Source organism: Loxodonta africana, chromosome X (genome assembly GCF_030014295.1).
Source record: "Loxodonta africana isolate mLoxAfr1 chromosome X, mLoxAfr1.hap2, whole genome shotgun sequence".
NCBI classification, from domain to species: domain Eukaryota; kingdom Metazoa; phylum Chordata; class Mammalia; order Proboscidea; family Elephantidae; genus Loxodonta; species Loxodonta africana.
Genome location: NC_087369.1, coordinates 159,384,197 through 159,407,195, shown reverse-complemented (window position 1 = coordinate 159,407,195; position 22,999 = coordinate 159,384,197). Strand labels below are relative to the sequence as shown.

The 22,999-nt window shown below is 42.3% G+C and overlaps 1 protein-coding gene and 1 non-coding gene across 9 annotated transcripts in view; both read left to right on the top strand.

Annotated features, from left to right (window-relative positions):
- ARHGEF6 (Rac/Cdc42 guanine nucleotide exchange factor 6) overlaps positions 1–22,999 on the top strand; it is a 110,995-nt gene that overhangs the window by 40,840 nt on the left and 47,156 nt on the right. For all 8 annotated transcript variants that reach the window (XM_023539463.2, XM_023539466.2, XM_023539464.2 and 5 more), the window contains 4 exons: positions 2,473–2,557; positions 5,556–5,680; positions 7,190–7,391; positions 16,073–16,143. In XM_023539463.2, the coding sequence (XP_023395231.1) occupies positions 2,473–2,557; positions 5,556–5,680; positions 7,190–7,391; positions 16,073–16,143 (483 nt within the window). The remainder of the gene's footprint in view (positions 1–2,472; positions 2,558–5,555; positions 5,681–7,189; positions 7,392–16,072; positions 16,144–22,999) is intronic.
- Positions 13,469–13,571, top strand: LOC111747812 (U6 spliceosomal RNA). Its single transcript, XR_002783763.1, has one exon. It is a non-coding gene; the product is annotated as a U6 spliceosomal RNA (small nuclear RNA).

The following is a 22,999-nucleotide window of genomic DNA, read 5'->3' as shown; positions in this document are numbered from 1 at the left end:
GTGCTTGGGAGGGCATGGTGTGGTGGAGGGTGTGGTGGTTGTATCTGATCTTCCAATTGCTCTGAAATCAAAATCCTCAGGCATTGCCTTCACTACTAGTCCCAGAAGCCTCTTCCAACTTCTGTGTAATTCCTAGTGCTGTAGGCTAGGCTTGCAGTGAAAAGAACAGGTCAGTGGGTAAGCTATAGTGTATTGGGGTCTTCTCAAAAGAGAACTGTGTATAGTGCCAGGCAACTTGCCTCAAGCAGATGCAGTGACTCTTGTTGGTGCATGTTTCCTTTTCTAATCAGTTTAAAAAAAATCAGTTGACTTGGTTTCAAATTCAGTCAAGTACCCAAACACGTTAATAACACCAGTGTCGCCACCTATAGATGGTTAATTAACCTGGATAAGTAGCAACACAAAACAGCAAGGGGAGAATTTAATTCCAGCTTTCATTCTGGGGCCTTACTCTGCAAATATTGACTTCGGCATATTATTGTAGACTCTACCCATCTCTATCACACTCACCCAACACACATATCCACATGCACACACATACGCCCACTCCCCTTAGGAATTGTGGGCTAAAAAAGAAGTGTATTTTTTGCTTTGCTACCATTTTGGCATACACGTCGTTAACACTTTCCCACTTGATCAACGTTTGAAGGGGGATTCAAAAAGCCTGGGACCCCCTGGGATACTGGACACTCTCTTCATAGTCTATTGCATCTTGCTCACCAAGGATATGGCAGAATGAAACAGAACCCTTGTCATTTTTTTTTCATGGAAAATGTTGAAGATTATACTATAGCATAAAACAGAAACATATTTGGATCATAGTATCATTTAACTCTTCAGTAATATTAACGTTACCCCTTTATTAAAAGTATATTAGTGTCTCTTTTTTACATGCAGTTGGGTTCTTCAGTCATTTTAAGTTTGAATGCAAAACATTCATTGATTAAACAAGTAGTAAGTAGCTTTGTGAATCCCAGAATAGGCAGACTTGTGTAGGCTCACATTAGCATGTTTTATCTTTACTGACCTCGCAAAGCTGGAAAAAATTTGGTATTATATATTTTCATTCTAGAGACATTTAGGTCTTGAAGAATATGTACAAGGAAAGATAAAAATTTGTCTTAATGTGGTGCCCAGAAAATATGCAGATTAGAAATGCAACAAATGGCTGGACCCAAATACGAAGACAGACCCCTTGAAAATCTTAGGCCCGTTACCGATCATGTCCCACATGAAAAGACACTTTATATTTCCATGGCCACATTTGGGAAAAAATGATGCGATCTGTTTTCTTCAAGAGATTTGTAGACATCCTGGAAGGACATGTTTTTAAATGGAGCATTTCCATCTGGAAGGTGGGCATCTGGTTACCTATAGCAAAAGAAACAAACCCAGTGCCGTCGAGTTGATTCCGACTCATAGCGACCCTATAGGACAGAGTAGAACTGCACTATAGCGTTTCCAAGGAGTGCCTGGTGGATTCGAACTGCCGACCTCTTGGTTAGCAGCCGTGGCACTTAATCACTACGACACCAGGGTTTCCTGGTTACCTGTAGATACGTGTATACCTATACAGATTGTGCCTGTGCTTGAGAACACTTCCAGTCTCAATTACATATATTTGAGACTAGAAGTCTCAATACATTTTAATACATTGAATAAATGTTAAAATTAACAATTAAATGGTCCTTAAAACAACTGATTGGTATCTTCACTAGGGATAGTAGCATTCAGAATGGTGGTTGAGACTGGCAAAGTGAAATGTTGTATTTATGTAACATTTTGATGCTGAGAGTTGAGTAGTATCAGGAAGGCCAGAAGTCATATCCAGAGAAGTCACCTAAGGCCAGGAAGAATCCATAGGCTCAGGCAGTCAAGGGTTCTAGTATATGAAGATAGTTGAGGGAGCAAGCAAGGTCAAGCAGCAGAAACCAGGAACTGAGACTGAGGGCAAAAGCCAGACCTGGGCAGAAAGTTTGGGCAACATGGAGTTGGGATCTCAGGCACTTGGGATCCACTGGGTTACAGTGGGGAGGAAGGAGAGCCGAGAGGAAGGCACAAGTGTCCAAAAGGTCCACCTCCTCGTGTGTGGACTGTGGAGTACGTTCCGCAGGTGCCCGGCATTAACTGTTACCCATGCGCATGCATTTCCGGTAACTGGGCTGTGAGTATTGATGTATTCAGGTCCGAAAGAATGGGTCTGAGTCTGCACTGTGTATTTCCTGGTGGGCACTGCGTTCTCTGCTTGGCTTTCATTTCCCATTACTGCTTCTCTCTGACTCACTGATGGCCTGCCACATGTCATTAGGCGGCTCAGCTGCCGCTTTCATTTCTCCCAGAGGTATAGAGAGGTTCACGTCTTAGCTTTTACATTTTTTCTCCCGAGAGCTGGAGGAAGCGGCTTTTTGATACCTCTGTTGGCTGACTTGAATACTTACAGTGTCTCACAGTTTCAATTTTCCTTTCTCGTAGGTATTTGATCCTGAGGACCTTTATTTGGGGGTCAATTTCTCCAAAGTTCTGAGCACCCTTTTAGCTGTCAACAAAGCAACAGAAGGTAAGCAAAGGCTTGTGATTTAGGAGTTCTGTGTGACATTTTTGGATCCATGTGTTTCTGATTACCCTAGGAGCCAACCGTGGCCAGGATTGTTTGATTTGCAACCATGCAAATCCCCACCCCGTGCCCACCCGCACATAAACCCCAATGGGTGTCAAATGCTTTACTTTTTTATGGCTTAAGATTTAAATATACCTACCTCAGATGTCGCAGGGGAGAGATGTGGCAGTCTGCTTCCGTGAAGAGTATAGCCTTGGAAACCGTATGGGGCAGCTCTACTCTGTCCTATAAGGTCACTTTGAGATGGAATTGACTCGACGGCAATGGGTTTACTGCAGATGTCATTCTAATGCTCTTAATAAAGAAAATATCTCATTCAAAGCTATTGAATAACCAAATGAACATAACAGGACAGAAGTTATAAAGGAAAAGACCAGTTCCCCTTTTCATAAAGTTTGCAAAATACAACTGCTACTTCCCTTTCCCCACTAGCAACAACACATATTTCTCATAGTTTTCCATATGTCTTTGTTCATGTAAGGAGCCCTGGTGGCACGGTGGTTAAGCGCTTGGCTGCTAACCGAAAGGTCAGTGGTTCGAACCCACCAGCTGCTCCTTGGGAGAAAGATGTGGCACTCTACTTCCGTAAAGACTTACAGCCTTGGAAACCCTATGGGGCAGTTCTACCCTGTCCTACATGGCCACCAGGAATTGGAATTGACTCAATGGCAATGGGTTTGTCCATGTAAAGGAACCCCCTCAGTAACCTTGCACTGGAAATGAAACCTCAAGGTCATAGGAAGTGAAAAGAGTATTTGTTGTTTACATTTTTAACACCCACTCGATTGGAGATAATAAATATAAATTCTGGTAAATGCAAAGATGATGATAAACTGGGAGTGTAACTCCACTCCTTCTGTGATATAGTATCTTACTTATAGCTGGGTGGTAAGAATCATAGTTAAAATGGGTTGAGCTCTGTGGAAATAACCCAGGTGCCCATCAGCAGATGAATGGATGAACAAAATGTATATATACATACAATGGAATATTACTCAACCATGAAAAGAAATGAAGTTCTGATGCATACTACAACATGGATGACCCTTGAAAACGTTATGCTGAGTGAAATAACTCAGACACAAAAGGACAAATATTGTATAATCTCGCTTATATGAAATATTTAGAATACGCAAGGGCATAGAGTCAAACGTTTATTTGGGGTTAGCAGGGGCTGAGGACAGGAGGGAATGGGAGTTATTGCTTAACGAGTACTCACTTTCTGTTTAAGGTGATGAAAGACTTTTGGACAGAGATAGTGGTGATACTGGCACAACATGGTGAATGTAATTAATGCCTGGATTGTACGCTTAAAAATGGCTAAAACATTAAACTTTTTGTTATATGTACTTTACCACAATACATTTTTAAAAATGCTTTGAGCCCTTTCCATGGGTCGAGGCTGTCCTAAGGGCCTTGGATGGTCTCTGGTCTTGCTTAATCTTTGAAACAACCTTGGGGGCAGGTATTATTATTAGGTCCACATCACAAGTGAGGAAACTCAAGCCCATAGTTGCCTAACTAAACAGTAAGTCACAGAAATGGAGTTCAAACCCACCTCCAACTGACTCCAGAGCTCTTATACCCAGCCTCGGGGCACACTGCTCAGACTGGTGGTGTGGAGAGTCAGCAGGCTGTGTACCCAGCACTGCCAGGTGCTACAAAGGAAGCGTAAGATGTGGTCCCGCCCTCGAGAAAATGACAGTCTATTTAGGGAGACTCAACTTACCCACGTGAAACAATTAGAGAACAAGAGCAGACAATATAATCAAGTGCCAAACAGGCTGGAGCATCTAGGAAGCTCTCAAGTAATTATACTTTTAGTCAAAAGAGCTGTATATAATAACAATAAACGTAAAAATACTTCTCTGAGGTTGTTCTTTCGCTATTTAGAAAAAAAGAAAAAGCTTTTGAGCTATCGCAAGGCGTAGAGCAGAAAGCACAGCTAATTCAAGTAACTATATTTAACACACACGACAACTATCCAGATCTGGGCAGGGAGGATCGTATAATTCTAACATTATGCCACACAAATTATACGTTCCTCTGCCAAACTCTCCTAGCAAGTTTTACAGTCTCTTCCCTTGCCACAGATATTTATAAAAATACAAGGAGGTGAAAGTTAAAACCCACAGCATCAAGGAAATTACTTGGATACTGAGCTTGCCACCTAGGGAATGTTTGGGCTTTAGACTTTTGCAGTTTATATCTTTTAAAAATAAATGGAGGGGAAAAGAACCTTCCTTTGAATTTGTCAAGAAGCCAGCTTCTCTCTTTAGTACACTGTCAGCGTACTGAAACACCCAGCTTAGCTCGGGCCCGATCAAATTTCCCAAGGTCTGAAGGAAGAGAGAACCCCTGAGTTTGATTAAAAAAATTTTTTTCTAGTATCAAGATTGCATCTTTCCCAGACACAATCTCTCATTCTTATTCTCTGTCCCCCCCGCCCGCACCCCATACACACACACACATACCCCCCCAAGCCCGGGGGAGATTTTACATTATATATGCCTCACAAATTTGTTACATGCGGGTAAGAAAAGAACCACTCCGTTATGAGCCAAAAAGCAAAGAGAGAAATTTGAAATATTTTGAAGTAATAAGAGCCACAAACAGCTGTTTGGTACCCAATATAGTCCTGCCTGGGATAACAGGGCATACTGTTGCAACTGGTTCAGGAGGGAAGGGTTGTAGGGAAATGGGTTAAGAGAAAATGTGGTTCTGTCGCTGTTTTTCATTCTACTGGAGAGCAATGGCTAGTAAGGTTCAGGAAAAAAAGTCAGCTGCCATATGGGAGGGTGGGATGAAATCTACTCGGCATGTTCATAATGAGATCAGTTAGCATTACAGCCAGGTTGCCTTTGATAGTGTCCCATGAAAGGTACTGTTTTTCTAACATGAGTGGCTCCCTTTACCATGCCTTTTCCTCTTTTCACAGATCAGCTCTCAGAAAGACCATGTGGACGTTCCTCTTCTCTTAGTTCTGCTAATAGTTCTCAGACAAACCCACAGGGAGCAGTTTCTAGCACAGCTCCAGGACTGCAAAGGCAGTCCAAGGCAGTGGTAAGTAGTGTCCCCAGTTCCCTTGGCCTGTTTTAAAATCTATAAAATCAGATCAGTACCCCAGCTGCACATCCATATGGGGCGAATAGCCCTCCTGTTTGTTCTGGGTGTCGCGGAGAAAACTAATTTTAAACCTAGCACCAATTCTGAATGGCCTGATCAGAACAAATAAAAGTCATGGGGGGTGGGGGGGGGGAGGGCAAGAGTCAGAAGATGGGCTTGAAGCCCCAGCTCTGTTCCTCATTAGAATTGGGCAAGTCGTTTAACTGAAAATGCTGTGCAGATGTAAGCATCTTTATGACTCCATCCTGATGACAGTTTACTGTTATTTATGATACCCCTGGGTTCATTAAAGAGTCTCTGGGTGGTGCAAACAGTTAACACGGTCAGCTGCTAACCTAAAGCTTGGAGGTTCGAGTCCACCCAGAGGCACCTGGGAAGAAAGACCTGGTGATCAACTTCTGAAAAATCAGTCACTGAAAACCCTGTGGAGCACAGTTCTACTCTGACACACATGGGGTCACCATGAATTGGAATCAACTCCACGGCAACTGGTTTGTTGCTGTTGTTGGATTTATTAGGAAAATTAAGTAGTGCCTAGCGCATAATAGATCATCATCATTGTCGTTATCATTATTTTTCCCTTTGGGTCCCTATTGAGCAAGACCTGATTTTAAATGTCAGCCTATGAGGAGCGCCTATATTGGGCTTGCCCAGCTATCTTTGCGTTTGGTCTGGTAAGGGAGGAAATACACCATCTTCTGCTGTTTGGGTGAGACCTTTATTTCTTATCAAAACCACCCACTTCCTGTCAGCCACCATGAGCTAGTACTTCCAGATCACTTAAGTGGGTGACCTTCATGAGGTCATAGATCCCTCTGAGAAGCTGATGAACACTACACCCCTTGGACCTTCTCAAAGTGTGTACAAAATCTTACATGCGTGTGCTCATGGGTATTGTCTTGGACAAAGATCCTTCGTGCTCATCAGCTTTTCAAAGGAGTCGGTGACCCTCAAAAAGTTAAACCCAATTCTAGGCTGACAGGTTAAGAACTCCTGATTTTGGTAACTATGGAATATTTGATCTTTGTATACAACTTAGTCTTGCCCAAATTAAAATATTGTTAGTAATTGGACAGTGGGAGAAAGATTTTATGAGAGTTAAGTCCCTAATCTTGGTCATAGAATCATGTGTGTGTTAGGTAGACGGTGGAGTGAAATATTTTATCACTCTGCTTTGTTTCCTGGCTCAAATAAATAGGTATCTTTAGATAATTGTTGGGGGAGGAGAGAGGGAACTGAAAGCTATGACCCCTTCCAAAATGCACATTCTCCCAACTTGCATGCAGTTTCCCCCGAGACCCATCTATGGACCCCTAAGTTAAAAACTCAGGGCTGAGGTGGACCTGGGGTTTTATCACTAGCCACCCCACCTTATTTGCCTAAATCTATGCAATTTCTACCCCTCCCTTATTTAGGTGAGCACTTAATCTGCTTTTGTGTCTCTAGGAGATGACGGAAAATGGAAGTCACCAGTTGATAGTAAAGGCAAGATTCAATTTTAAGCAGACTAATGAAGACGAACTGTCAGTCTGTAAAGGGGACATCATTTATGTCACTCGAGTTGAAGAAGGTGGCTGGTGGGAAGGCACCTTAAATGGGAGAACAGGCTGGTTCCCTAGTAATTATGTCCGAGAAATTAAATCCAGTGGTAAGTGAAACTTTTAAAAGTCATTTTGAATATGACTCTTGGACTTTATTGGTATTTTTACTGAAAATCTTGTGGTTTGAATTGGTTAACAGAAACTGTTTATACTTGTTTGTGTATGTCAAAAATAAGACTAGAACATACTGGGAAAAATCTGTCATTAGATATTTGGAAACAAAGTTGCATTTAGATTACTTCAAGGCAAAAAAAAACCTAAATAAGCAAAGGAGTTCCAAGCTCAGACAACTGTTCCACCTTAACTATGTCCCTTTATGTCTACTAATCCTAGCCTATGTAATACAGTACATAGTCTTCGCTGCTGCTCTGAGAATCACCATGGCAGCATACAATAATAGAGAAGCCATGTGCTAACTTCCTTTTTTTAGCTCTAAGCTCTTTAAGCACACCTAAAACTAAATGCCTCAGAGATGTGTTCGGCCACTTTGATTCTGAACAAGATCGCCCTTAACTCAGCACATACCCCTAGCTGCTTACCGTTTTTTTGTAATAAGATCCAGAGAATGAAATCTAATCCCTCTTTATAGGCCTTCCTAGAGTTTTTGTTAGGTAACTTTCTTGCTTTTTTATTATTTAAGAAGGTAGGCCCTGCTTATATTAACAAAACCCAACTCTGGTATTCGAAAATACTTGTTCACGATACAGATAAAACAGGGGTCAGTTATTCACCTTATTAAATTTCTTCACTTTTCAAAAATGTTCACCCAAGGCTCCTTTGAGTGGTTAGTGCCTCGGTGCATTTTTTCTATTTTGAATAATTTGTTAACTAATTTTATTTGTTAATCAATTTATTTAATTTATCAAGTGTCTGGTTTTAATGTAATGATTCAGTAAATGTAACTTAATCATTTAATATCTAGTTTATTTATGTAAATTATTTATTATTAGTTACTAATTAAAATTTACTTACAGGGCTCGCTGTAAATGAATTAAAACAGTAAAGAAATATATATAATGTAGATAATGAAAGTTCCTCTTCCCCTCCCCCCTCCCTGAGATCCACACTGTGCGATTTCCCCTAAAGCACTGAAGGTAAAATTTGGTTTGCACAGTTTTCTGTGTAGTGTGCTGGGTTAAGGGGAGCATCTCCTTTAATGAAATAAGCATTAAGCCAACTGATTTATAATTATATGCGTATGTGTAGACTTCTTAGCATTTTTAATGACTGGAAATTAAGACGTTTCTGTTGAGCCCTGAAGTATTTTCACAAGCCTTGCCTGGAATCTCCTCGGTCTGGATGATTTTCACAGCCAATTTTTAACCGCTTGCTACATCTTTCCATTGGCACAATCTGGTTGTCAGGATCCCTACACAATTTTTTGAGATTCACTCTACGTTTCTTGATTTAGCGTCCCCATCTGCAAAGTTAAATGGACAGCACCTGCTGCCTTGCCTGGAAATCCCAAGCATCGCTGAGGGGACATGGGAAGTGGACAGCGTGCCCTCGTTTGGGCGGCCCTCACTGTGATGTTCTTGTAGCACAGTCTGGCCACCCTCTTGTGGGCTGCCCTGGGTTTTTGTCCTGGTCTTCAGGCCCTTCCCTTCAAGCTTCTCCTATACTCTTTGTTTTAGAATTCAGTTTTGGACTCACGTGACAAGCTCTGGCTCTGCTTTGAGCGCTTAGGTAATCTCTAGAAGCATCTTATCTAAGTTTCAGGGATACATCTGGGCAGCTGGGGCCAGGAAGCCTGCTAGACACGGAACGCCTGGACCTAGGAGTGTAGGGAGCAACACCGCTTACCTGGCTTATTGCAGTAGCTTCCTACTTGGCGTCCCTGCTCTTGTCCTCATTACTCCTACAATCTAACCTAAGTTCGGTAGCCAGAGTGATTTTTTCAAAACTTAACTTGGACCATGGCTCCCCATCTCAAAAAGAATAAAGACCAAGGTGATCCCAATAGCCCACAAGGCCCTCCAGGACCTGGCCTCTTGTTGCCTGTCTGACCTCTCTCCCCTTCACTCATTCCACTTCAGCCTCACTGACATCCTGGCTGCCTGTGCCAGAGAGATTCCTGCCTCCCCTGCTGTCCCTCCGCCTGGAATACTCTTCTCCAGATGTCAGCATGGCTGGTTCCCTCTCTCTCCTTCAGGTCTTTGCTCATGTGCCACCTTCTCAGTAGGTCCTTCCCTGCTCACCCAATAGAAAATTGAGCCCCATCCCTACTTTCCCTATCCCCCTTCCCTGCTTTATTTTTCTGTTTAACATTTACCTCCATCTAAACATAAGATAGGAGCCCTGGTGGCGCTGTGGCTAAGCATTCCACTGCTAACTAAAAGGTTGGCAGTTCGAATCCACCAGCTGCTCCTTGGAAACCCTAACGGGCAGCTCTCCTCTGTTGTACAGGGTCACTATGAGTTGGAATCGACTCCATGGCAACAGGTTTTTTTTTCTAACATAGCATATGTTAACTCACTTATTTTGTTTACTGTCTGTAGCCTACCATTAGAATGTAAATGCCAAAAGGGCAGAGATGTTTTGTTTGTTTTGTTTATGTTCCATGAATACTCGTAAAATGAATCAATATTGTGGGGTGGGTAATTAAATTCTGTTCTGTTTATTCATTGAGCACCCATTATACTAGGCACTCAGTAAGCTGTAGCAATATATACCTCATGAACTCTTCCCCAGGGACCTCACAAGCTAGCGGTCAAGGTATGCGTGCACACAACCAACCATAAACATGATAGGACCAAGTGAAGTAACAAAGAAAAAGATCTAACTAAGGTGCTGTTGGAGCTGTCAAGAAGCAATTCGATTAGCAGTAACCTAAGCGGGAACAATCACTTGAATTGGATCTTGAAGGAAGAAAAGAGGATTTTGCTTGGTAGAAGAAGGTAGAGGACATTAGTACGTTAAAGCACGGAGGTAGGAAAGCAGGGGGTGGATGGTGGAATGATTTTAGTTGAGAATCAGGTGAGTGAAGAGAAGGAGTGGGCCTTGAGCTAGAGCTAGGTTAAGGAGGGTGTCAATGAAAATTTTAAGCAGGTGATAACATGTGTTTTAGAACAATCTTTCTGATGAAGCTTCCACCTGATTATTGACTTCTTGGAAAGTAATAAAAAATTGACAAGTATTTTCCGGACCAAACATAAAACAACAAAGTATTGAATGTATAATGTGTGGAGAAATTACTAGAGGCTACTGCTGAGGTCCAGGCAATCTGGATAGTGGTGTGGAATATTCTGGTGATAGTGGGGATGAAGATTCACATGCTGTAGATACTGCTGAAATAGAATTAAGAGACCTTGCTGAACTTGGTGTGAGTAAAAAGGAAGAGTTGCGGATAACCCAAAGGTTAGGTATCCAGCTTGATGGTGAACTCCTTAAAGGCAAAGATTGCCATTGATCTAGCCAGCTAGCAAAGGTTTATTTAATATGACTAGGAGATCAGTCTCTGTCTTGGTCATTGGTGAGGCAGAGAAACACAAGAGATGGATCGTTCATGGAGCTCATAGTCTAGTGAGGGAGACATCAGTTAGAATAGAGTGTGATAAGTTTACTGATAGAGCTAAGGACAGGATGCTGTGGGGGGGTAGAGAACAGAAGAGCAGTGCCTAACTCAGTCTGACAGGGAAGTCGAGGGAGGCTTATCAATCTTTGTATATATCTTTCTGTTTCCATAGTGTCTGTCGTTAGACATAGGAAATGTTCGATACATGGTAAACTCCATTAATAGAGATGACAGGAGGGAGAGGAGGTTTTGTGTGTGTGTTTGTGTGTTGGGGCTTGGTTGGTACTGAAGATGATGAGTTATTTTAGACATGTTGAGTGGAGGTGCCAGTGAGTCATAGTTGTGAAGATTTCCAGCAGGTAGTTGGCAGTATGGATTCGGAGCACAGGAGAGAGATAAGAGCTGGAGATAAAACAATTAACAGTACAAGGAGATGGATGGTGAAGTGTTAAAAAAAAAATATATATATATATATATAGTGGATCAGTCATCAGTGCTCCAAGGAAGAGAGTACATTGTAGCTGGGGAGGTTGGAGGAGGCTTCACAGATGAGGGAGGGCTTGAGTTGGACCCTGAATGACACATAGGCTGTGGTTAGGCCCAGAAGAGAGGGGAGGACAATCTAAGCAGCAGCAATTGGTCAGGGGGAACAAAAGCTACGAACGTTCCCTTGTAAGACTGAGCAGAGTGAGCTGAGGCAATAGTGGACAAAATTAGCTTCGTGTAATGAAAATGTCTTGTTGGGAAAGTAGATGCTCAATAAATCTTTGTTGACTTGAATTCTTTCCCACCTCAACTCTTGCCACCTCCACAAAATGGTGAGTTGGCCAAAACCTATCTAGGATGCTGCCGAGGAACATTATACGTTCAATACTGTGTTGTTTTACGTTTGGTTTGGAAAATACTTGTCAATTTTGAATTACTTTCCAGAAAGTCAGTAATGAGGTGTAAGCTTTATAAAGAAGTTGTCTTTTAGGAGTTTTAAAAAATGATTCATAGATGAAACACATATTTCATAGAAACCCCACTGCCATACCAGCAATCTCTTGGATTATTTATGTAGCTGAATCAGGCATGGAACTTAAGAACTTCTGTGATCTCCATCTACTTACTATTGGGTCAGATGTGCAACACTGTGGTCACTCGAATAGCTAGTCGTTGCTATGAGTCATGGCGACCCCATGTACAACAGAGGGAAACACTGCCCGGTCCTGCACCATCTTCATGATCGTTGGTATGTTAGAGTCCGTTGTTGTGGCTATTGTGTCACTCCATCTTATTGAGGATTTTCCTCAACAGATTTCATACAAAAAAAAATGCCGTCTGGGATACCATTCAGGCTGATGTTATGCGTCCTTCTGTATGGTCTTCAGGACAAAACAAGCTAGCCCCATAAACCCCTCATCCTGCAGACTGCTCTGCCACGGGAGTGCTCTGCATGGTTGTCCTCCCCTGAGTCTGTCACTGACTAGAGCATTTTGTGCTCCGGTAATTTTGCCTTGGGGAGTGGCATTTTAAGTTTTGGAGTCCACTGTTGCTTATGGCTAGAGATGATTATGGCCAAAGCCAGGGGAGCAGCATCGTCCCTCTTTTTGGGAGGACTGGTTTCAGAGGAAACACACAGCATAAAGAACCACCAACCTGCCAATACTATAGAAAGCTAAGAAGTAGAATATTTGAGTATAAAACATGCACACACAGATCTTTTTTCAACATGAGCTACAGGCTGATGGTCTCGTAGGTTTGTGTGACCATGATGATAAAAGCCTCCTTACCAAGGATGATGGAACCTGGGCACTGGTGACATCACAATGCCATTGTTACTAGTCCTACTCACCCACCTCTGGGTTTATTGTTACATGAGAAAAATAAACCCTATTTTGAGCAAATAAGTATTTTCTTCAAAGATCTTCATGAAAAATACATTATGAACAATTTAGTCATTATATAAGCTACAGAAGATAGAGCAAGAGGCTTGGTTCTTTTATTTCATTTGTAGCAGATACATTATAAGTAAGAAAATTAGCCATTTATACAATTTCCAGCCCTTTAAAAAATCAGTGGCAACCTGTAAGTGAACATATTACTTACACATCAAAATAATTAGTGCCAACATATCAATAACATCGTAAATTGTATCTCTTTTTATTTTCATTTTTTGCTTTTTGTTACTGAGAAGGGCTAAGGGTTTTGTTAGATCTTTGCATTGAAATTTTCCTGGCAAAATTTCCACACCAAGAAAATATTGAGGGAACTATATTCAGAGCAGATATATTTAAGCAAATTCTATTTCCTCCAACTGATTGAGTTAAGGGGTCATTAAACTCTTCTAGAAGTTCTTATTGGCAGGTAAATATAGATATCAAGTAAGGGATTAGGTAGATGCTTAATTAAATTTGTATTAAGGCAGATTAAAAATGACTCTTTCCTGCTTATTGTAAACCCAAGCTGGGATTGAGCTTTATATTTAGACTTCCTGTTTTAATCTCCTAGGTGTATCACACAGACGTTTCAAATCCAGAGAAAGTATTCGTCATACAGTTTTTTTTTATACTATAACCAACAGGCAACAGTAATCTGTAGATCAACAAAGGAGGGGAAAAACTGAAAGTTAATTGGTAGCACAGATGCTAAAATTGGAATGATACGCAGAAGATTAGCATGGCCCCTGCACAAGGATGACACGCTAATTCATGAAGCCTTCCATAATTTTTAGGGGAAAAAAAGTTCATTGGAAAGGGATCTTTACATTAGGATTAGGAAGGTTTCTTATGTCTGTGTCAGTGTGACACTGTTGATGTTGTTTGACAACAACCCATTTGAATTCTTTTCTGTATTGACTGATTTTTCTTTCCCACCCGATTGGGCTGAATTGACCAGTCTTCATTGACATCAACTAAAATGTTGATGTTTTCATGTTAGTTCAGATTGGGTCACTTTGAACCACCCCCAGAGACTGAACTTGTCTCCTCTGAGCCTCCACATGGTTATTCTTTCTCTGCCTGTCGTTGAGTGCGGGTTTCAGAGAGAGCTCCATATGGCAGGAGGAAACAGTGGCAGGGGCCAGAAAGGGGGCAAAGAAGGAACAAGAGGCAAAAAAAACTGTCACTGAGGTCAGAGCCCTGGTGCCTTGCTCTTTACATCCCCCTCTGGAATTTTCTCACGGGCCAGCAGTTTGCATGGGCAACATTTTTTTAGATGTTCCAAGTATGTCCTTCCAAATCTGTTTTCCTTCTGCAGTTTGTGTTGATCCTCCATCCTAGACCAGGCCCACAGGGAGAGCCCTTCTGTCCTATCTAGCTTCTACTGTAGTCCAGAGGCAAGGGCAAGAGGCATTGGAGTAATTCACAAGTACCAAGCCTCCCAATGATTCCACTGCCCAGGATATTTTGGGGAGGCCTTGAGTTTAAGAGCATGGGCTCTGGAGTCAGATAGACATGAGTTCGAATCCTTGTTCTGTCACTTATTAACCATAAAGCCTCTCTGAGCCTCACTTTCCTTAGCTATTAAATAGTCTTTAAATTGTACCTCTTTATCTCATAGAGAGCTATTATGAGGATTCAATAAGATGGCATACATAGGTAAAGCACTTAGCACAAGGCCTAGCACATAGTAGGCACTCGGCAAGTTACTAGCATTATTAAACGTGCTTGAAACCAAGGTTTCCACCGAGCACAGTCAAAAGCACACTGGTCTAGAAAACAGAAAATTGACTTTAATGAGCACATGGGGGTTCATTGTAGTATTCTACTTTTGTGGATATTTGGAAATACTCATGATAAAAAGGTTTTTAAAAAGGCCAGCTGGCCCGGCTTTCCCTGGGTGATTAACCAAAGTCCAGATAGCAGCATTCAGGTGCTAACCAAAAGATCAGCAGTTCAAATCCACCAAGTGCTCTTTGGAAACCCTATGGGGCAGTTCTACTCTGTCCTATAGGGTTGCTATGAGTCGGAATCAACTCGACAGCAATGGATTAATACTTCAGGAAGGGCTTAAAGCAACACATAATATAGCAAGAAAAAATAAAAATACAAAAGAAAATGAAGCGAAGGATAAAATGAGGGGAAAAAAGATACTATGTAGTGACGCTGTTAAACATGTATCATGGCTGTCTTGTATTTTAAGTGTTTTTTGTTTGTTTGTTTTAATAAAAGACTGTCCTAGGATGTCTCTTGGTCATGAGAGTTTAATAGATAACATTAATTCTATTAAAAAAGGAAGCATTTTATACTACATTGTAAAGATATTAAAATGACACATAAAAGGGAAGAATTTTCTGCCAGTTTTGAGTAAGTTAAAGATTCTGATTATTTTGTTTTTGACATAGTAGACAGCCCCAGGAAAAGCATGGTGTCTTAGTTTCCTGGTGCTACGATAACAAAAAATACCACAAGTGGGTGGCTTTAAAGAACAGAAATTAATTTTCTCACAGATCTAGAGGTTAGGAGTCCAAATTCAGGGCGTCAGCAGGGTTAAGCTCTCTCTCCCTCTGAGTTCTCTCTCTGAGCTCTAGGGAAAAACCCTTGCCACTTTCCATTTTGTAGCCCCCGTTGTTTCTTGGCTGGTTGTAGACTCATCTTCACATGGCCTCTGTCTTTCCCTGTCCGTGTCTATTCTGCTCTTTTTGTGAGACACCACTCAGAAGGGATCAGGTTTAGGACCCTCTCTAATCTGGTATGATATCATTAACATAACAAAAGAAAAACTTTATTTTCAAACAGGGCCGTATTTACAGGTAAAGGGGTTAGGACTTAAACATAACTTCTGGGGGGACACAATTCAATCCGTAACACACGATCACTGTTACATATTTATATTGTATTATACTTGCATGGTTGGTTGCAAGTTATAAATATGTATTTGGTAGCTTTTTGCTTATCTGTTTTGAACACGTTGAATGGAGAAGTAGACTGGAAGAAAGAAACAAGCCCAAGCTGGGAATGAAGTTCTTGTCTTAGCCCTGCCATTAATTAGCTGGGCCTTACCTCCTTGGCTTATTCTCTCCCTCAGAAACTGAGGGACCTCAGCAAGAAGATCTAACTAACTCTGATTGTCTATAGGTAAGTAAAGTTATAGTTTCACTTGTCTAGAAGTGTACATGTCTATCTATCTTTTCACTTGGCAATCTTTATTGTGTGTTATCTGACCTTATGTTATAAAATGTTCTTCTTAGACTTATATGATATTAAAGTCATTTAAATGTCTTTTTCACAGAGCGACCTCTCTCCCCGAAGGCTGGCAAAGGACTTGAAACTGCTCCGCTTACCAAGAATTACTATGCTGTGGTGAGTGTTCAGATGATGAACAAAAATCCCCTTGATTCTCTGTGTGGAAACTTTTCACTTGTCAAACCACTGATGTGTTGAGGCAACATAATGGAAGACTGGATAAAGTTGCATTACAAAGGTCCATTGTCATACACATGCAATGGAGCTTCTCCACTTGTGGGCCTCTTATAGCTGTCTAGAAATTGTACATCCACTATACTGAAAAATTTGAAGATAGCACAATGATTCAGAGGAAGGCATATTAAAGGATGGTGAAAGAGAAATTGGTTAATATGTAGGCATTATGGTGAAATTTGGGCATCCTTGGGTGAAATTTGGGCATCCTTGGGTGGCCCAAATGGTTAAGCACTCAGCTATTAACCAAAAGGTTGGTGGTTTGAATCCACCCAGAGGAGACTCAGAAGAAGAAAGGCCTGGCAATCTACCTCCAAAAGATCACAGCCCTTGAAAACCCTATGGAGCGCAGTTCTACTCTGACACACGTGGGGTCACTATGAACCAGAATTGACTGGTTGGCAACTGGTTTTGTGTGTGTGTGTGTGTGTGTGTGTGTGTGTGTGTATGGTGAAATTCAGCAGTTAGATGTAGCCCTACCAGATATTTAGAAGGTGGATTCCCTAGTTCCTGTAATGCAATAAGTTTTAAGTGATTGCATTCTATGATTTTATTTTAGAATCAATCAACCCATTATTATATTCTCTGTAATATTATCAACCTTGCTCTTGAGGAGTGCCCAAAAGGAAGACTGCCCTTGGCACAGAGGGAAGAATGAAATGGCTCTGGCTTGAACACAGATGTGTCAAAATATATGAACTCTAAATAGGGAATGTACAATACTCAAAATAAGTTCCCATTTGAAAAAGAAATCACATCATTCTCCTTAATCTACTCTCTGCTTTTCTTCATGTCCCCCTTCTAGACTGGCCTAGTCACTAATAAAAAGGTCAAGTCATCATTACCTCAGAATTTCCCTGCCTGCTAGCCTCATCTCCCCCCACCTCTGGTGAAATACAGTTTCAGTTTTTACCCAGTGTTTTGTGTGAGTGTGTGCTGCATGCTCCTTTTATTTTATGCATGGATAAACAGTTTTTAAATATCTTGATACAATTATGTGAATGTCTTTTGGTTTCAAAAACTTGAATCTCACTCTTCAGTAAATTTTTTCCTTAATAATGACATGAGCGGTAGGTGGGATGAAAAATCAAGAAGGAACTTTATAGTTAACATGGACAGTAATCATAGGGGACTACTTTGTCAGTATTTTCCCCCTTACATTTCATGGGGTTAAAGTCTATTTCCCAGCAGAGCTAGGCCCTCTTCTCCACTTCCTTCTTGGCCACTTCTGTTAGCTTCCAAGCGACTCTCAATGACTTAACTTTTAAAGAAAGGACACAGTGAGGGCCATGGAGGCTGGACGAGCCCCTAAAACTATTGGCCTGAGATAATCCTTAAACCTTAAACCAAAAATATCCCCCGAAGTCTTCTTATAACCAAACAATAACCTAGCTTAACTAGTAAAGAGTGTCTGCTTTGATCATTGTTCTCTTTCAAGATCTAGCTGTATGGGATCAAATAGACAACAACAACTTGAAAGGTTAGATGGGAAAGTTAGGGTGCAGTGAGTTTATGTTAATGGGGGAGGAACAGCTCAGAAAAGGAGGGTGAGATTGGTTTCCCAACTCGAAGAATGTAATCAATGCCACTGAATTTTACATGTAGAAACTGTTAAATTGGTGTATATTTTGCTGTGTATATTCTCAACAACAACAAAATAAATAAAATAAGAAAGGACACAGTGAAATGATGGATGAAAATGTTACCATAGCTTCTCGCTGTAGGTTTGGAACATTCCATCACTCTGCTTTGGATCTGTCTGAGCCTCTGCTGATTCTACCAATTTAAAATGTTGTCAGGATTATCCAAGGTGATGATTTTTCCAGTGGTGAAAGAGTTGGCAGAGAATTTTGAGGGCAATGAAGGAGCCAAGATCAGGGGCAGTAAAAGCCTCCTCTGAGCTGCCACGTTCCATAAAAGATGCTGAGCTCCCATTCAAAACAACAGGCCAGGGGAGTCCCTGGGTGACCAAATGGTTAAGCCCTCGACTACTAGCCAGAAGGTTGGCGGTTAGAACATACCCAGAGGTGTGTCAGAAGACAGACCTGAATATCTGGTTCTAAAAGGTCACAGCCTTGAAAATCCCATGGAGCAGTTCTACTCTGCACTCGCGGGGTCGCCAGGAGTTGGAATCAACTCAATGGTAACTAACAACAACAAGAACATATACAAAACAGTAGGCCAGGAGTGGCCAAGCCTCAGTTGCACACATTGAACATATCTCATGACAGAGGCAGGTCTGAGCTGGGTGCCCAAAGCCACTTTGGTCACACTGGAGAACTTGACATGCCACTGGAATTGCATCAAGGTCTGATTGAGGTCTAAATCAGTGAACAACCTCTTAGAAACCTAGAAGAGGGGACAGAATGTCTGTAGCCCTGAAAATTTCAAGAGGTCTCTATCCTGCCCAAGTTTACAGGACCAAAGTAAAGGGAGCATTAGGGCAAGCGAAGACTCACTGAATAGAAGAACTGTGAAAGGTCTGGTCAGAGGCAAGTAGAGCAGAGGTGTGAGGATAGAACGCGCTCCATAAAGGACAAATAATGTAAAATGCATAGTTTCTGTTTATATGTATATGTATATATAGAAGTCCCTGAATGGTGCAAACAGTTAACGTGCTCAGATGCGAACTGAAAGGTTGGCAGTTCAAGTCCATCCAGAGGCAGCTCAGAATAAAAGCCTGGAGATCTACTTCTGAAAAGTCAGCCACTGAAAACCCTGTGGAGCACGGTTCTACCAAGATGGCTTTGGGCACTCAGCTCAGACTCGCATCTGTCATGAGACGTGTTCAATGTATGCAGCTGAGGCTTGGCCACTCGAGTTGATTCCAACTCTTGTCGACTCCCTGTGTGCAGAGTAGAACTGCTCCATGGGGTTTTCAAGGCTGTGACCTTTTGGAAGGAGATATTCAGGTTTGTCTTCTGACAGCAAGAACCTTGCAGCCAGTAGTTGAGGGCTTAACTGTTTGCGTCACCCAGGGACTCCCCTGGCCTGTTGTTTTGAATGGGAGCTCAGCATCTTTTATGGAACCTGGCAGCTCAGAGGAGGTGCCTTCATTGCCCTCAGAATTCTCTGCCAACTCTTTCACCACTGGAAAAATCATTTATTTTTATCTACTAATTATGTTTCTTCTGCTCGTTGGCTTTCTTTTCTTATTGTAGCTTGATATTGTATGCCAGGAAAGACTAAAAAAACAAAAAGAACAGAAAAAGGAATCCATGTGGCTCAGTTGTCATGCTTAACTTGTATGTGGCATTCAGCGCTTGACCTCTTGGCACTCATGGTCTGGTTGGGAAGGAGGACAGATATGGTAGCATAAATCACATGGCAAAGAATGATGTAAAGTCATAAGGTGTTCTAAGCTAGGCTTCTCAAAATGTGGTTGGGGGATCCCTTGCATTAGAAGCACCTGGGGAGCTTGTTAAAACTGTGACTATCTGGGCCCCACCTGACCTGCTGAATCAGAATCTCTGGGCGCAGATCCCAGGAAATAGCATTTTTAACAACCCCTTTCCCCGCCCCCCATGCAGGCGGTTCTGATACTCATTGAACTAAAGCTTGAGAACCAATAAAGGGAGAGGTTGAATGGAGGAGACAGGACTCAGGCAGGTCTTGGAGAAGGGAAGGACTTAGATAAACAGGGAAGAGCTGCATGGGGAATCCTCGTTACCTGGTCCCGTCGAGTTGACTCTGACTCATAGCGACCCTATAGGACAGAGTAGAACTGCCCCATAGGGTTTATCAGGCTGTAATCTTTACGGAAGCAGACGGCCACAGCCTTCTCCCGTGGAGCAGCTGGTGGGCTTGAACCGCCAACCTTTTGGTTAGCAGCTGAGTGCTTACCACTGCACCATCAGGGCTCCTGAAGGGAATTCGGGCAGGGGAAATTATACGATCAAACGCACCCAGGCAAGAACACCATGCCTGCAATTCATCCCTGCAGGCCATAAAGTGAATGCACTTCCCCCTCAAAGTGCCCCTCGGAAGGTGCATTTTTCCCTTCATTGCAGCTGCTCCAGCATGCTGTGTTAAAGTTGTCCTTTGTGCTGTTGCAAGTGGGCCAGACTCACAGTAATCCTAATATTGACTCTGGGAATGAGCATCTGTCTGCAGAATGAGAGACAATCTTTCCCTATGTCCGAATAGGGAGATTTAATCAGGATGGACTGGTCTTATTTCTTGAGTCCTAACTTTATTCTGCTTGATCATAGTTTATGGTGAATGTCTAAAGGATATGCCTGACAGAACCTCTATGCAGTTGGGAAGGTAGGAGGAAGGCTGTGGAGTGTTAAGTCCTGTAGCAATCCTGGGAAGCATCCTGTGATCCTTGCTCTAGCCACCCACCTTCTGCTCACCTTCATTTTCTCTCTCCCCATCTATCTACCCCCTTCCGTTCACCCTGACTTTGCTCTCCCTCTCTGTTGCTCGCCTACCCTTTTTATCCAGCACCCTAAACTTCCTTACACTCCTGCCCATTATTGCCTTCTCCATACCCACATTCTCTCTTCTCCTCCCACTCCCTGTCTTACTCATCCGTTTATCTCTTCCACCTGAGGGCTGGAGGTGGAAGGAGTGACAGGAGCTTGTGAAGTCAGTGCGTCTATCTGTCAGTGCTGGGGGACAGTGCTGCTTGCTTTGTGAAAGCCAAGGACCTGGGGGTGTGAAATCAGTCACTGTGCTTGAATGGAGACAGGCAGCAATACTGGCGTTTAAGTCCAAGATGACATAAATACAGTCATACGTTGCCGTTTTCAGTCTCAAAGGAGTTTACCAACCTTCACTCATTTTTACAGACTTTATAATTATCTCAGAATTCCTGTAAGCTGATATTCTTGCTTTGGTTTAAGGCTTCCAGGGCCATTATAGTCTTCCTTTACCGTTAGACATATCTCTATTTTCAGCCTTTGTTTGTATAGTTAGCCTCTTACAATTCCTCCATACTTACATGACTCTTTGCCTTTGGAACGCAGAGTTATATAAGTGAACTCACTCTAAAGGCTTTCCAGGAAATGCAGGAAATCTCTTTTTACTGGGAAATCAATAGGCCAGGATGGAGGCTCAAAAGGCCTCCTCCCTCTGTTTCCACGGCCTCTCACCATCTGTTTTATTCTGAACTCAGGCAAAGGTTAGCTGAGCCAAAGGATGCCCAGTCGTCCTTGTGTGAAGTCAGAGTTAGAGAGGCAAAGGCAGTGTCTGGACAGTCTTATTTGTGTAGCTCTGAATGGATTTCATCTCAATCAAATTGTCCTGCTCTGAAGTTGGTTGGCCTGCCAAGCTCCCTGCCTCCTGACTCACCACTGAGGCCCTCTGTTTTGGAACACATAGCCTTCTCTGTCTGCTCCCCTTCTTATCCTTCCAGCATTAGAAGCCCTGTGGCCAGGGAAAGAAAGAACCAGTCTCCCAAGTTCATCAGTTGGTTCTTTCAGATGGAGGACAGCAATAAAAGTTCAAGTGAATTTGGGAAAGAATCCCAAGCATCCATCCTGATGCTCTTTTCTGCTACGCAAACCACAGAGAAGGCTGTTCTCTTTACTACATTCCCATGCAACAGATGTTTTTTTTTTCTTTCATAATTTAATGGAAAAAAAAAAGGCCATTCATCACCTTTTTCATTTTCGCTTTGTAAAGTCAGCATTCTGCCACCTGAAACACTTGCAATGATAGGAGTTTAAGGTACGTTTCCCCTCAGCTCTCCAGAACTCACTCGAAGTGTCTGCCTGCCTACCTCACCTTGGCCATAAGTCTGTCCCAGCTGGGGGTCCCAGCACCCCTAGAAAGTGCGCTGCCTCACCTAGCAAGTAAACCCATTGGAGCGGGGCAGTTGGCACCTTTCCTGCAAGATCTTAGCGCTTCATTTAAAAGGGCTCCAGATGCTGGAATTTTAAAGGAAGTTGAAATACTAAAGCTATCTCAGTGGGGAAGGGGAGGTTGAATTATATCAACCACAGGATTAAAGTAATGTTTACTTGCTTTAAAAATCACATTTGATGATGAAAATCATATCTGTGATTTTTCTGATGTAAAAATTCCCTTTGGGCAATGACTTTTTTTTTTTCCAACCAAAAAACCAAAAACCAAACCCAGTACCATTGAGTCGATTCCGACTTATAGTGACCCTATAGGACAGAGTAGAACTGCCCCATAGAGTTTCCGAGGAGCGCCTGGCAGATTCGAACTGCTGACCCTTTGGTTTGCAGCCATAGCACTTAACCACTACGCCACCAGAGTTTCCAACAGATATTATAATTTGGGTGTTGTTGTTGTTGTATGTCATCGAGTTGATTCCAACTAATAGCAACCCCACGTGACAGAATAGAACTGCCCCATAGGGTTTTCTTGGCTATGAACTTTACAGGAGCAGATCACCAGGTCTTTCTCCCACAGAACCGCTGGGTAGGTTCCAACTGCCAACCTTTCGGTTAGCAGCTAAGCGCTTAACCATTGTGCCACCAGGGCTCCTATAATTTGAGTAGTATGACAGTTATAGACATTAGTGCTTGAAGGGTAAGGGCAGATGGGGGATGGTTTGTTACCAGACACAGTCTTTGTAGGACAGTGCTAACAAAAGGAGATGCTGAAATGATTTCATTCCTTCCTGAATGTGAGAGGGAAGGCATGCCACCGTCCTATTTACCCCCCAATACAAATCCTTTAGGCAACCAAATAAATACTTTTAGTAGAGTGATCTGCATATGAGTCCTCCCTCCTTCTTGGTACTTAATACACCACGGTACTGTTG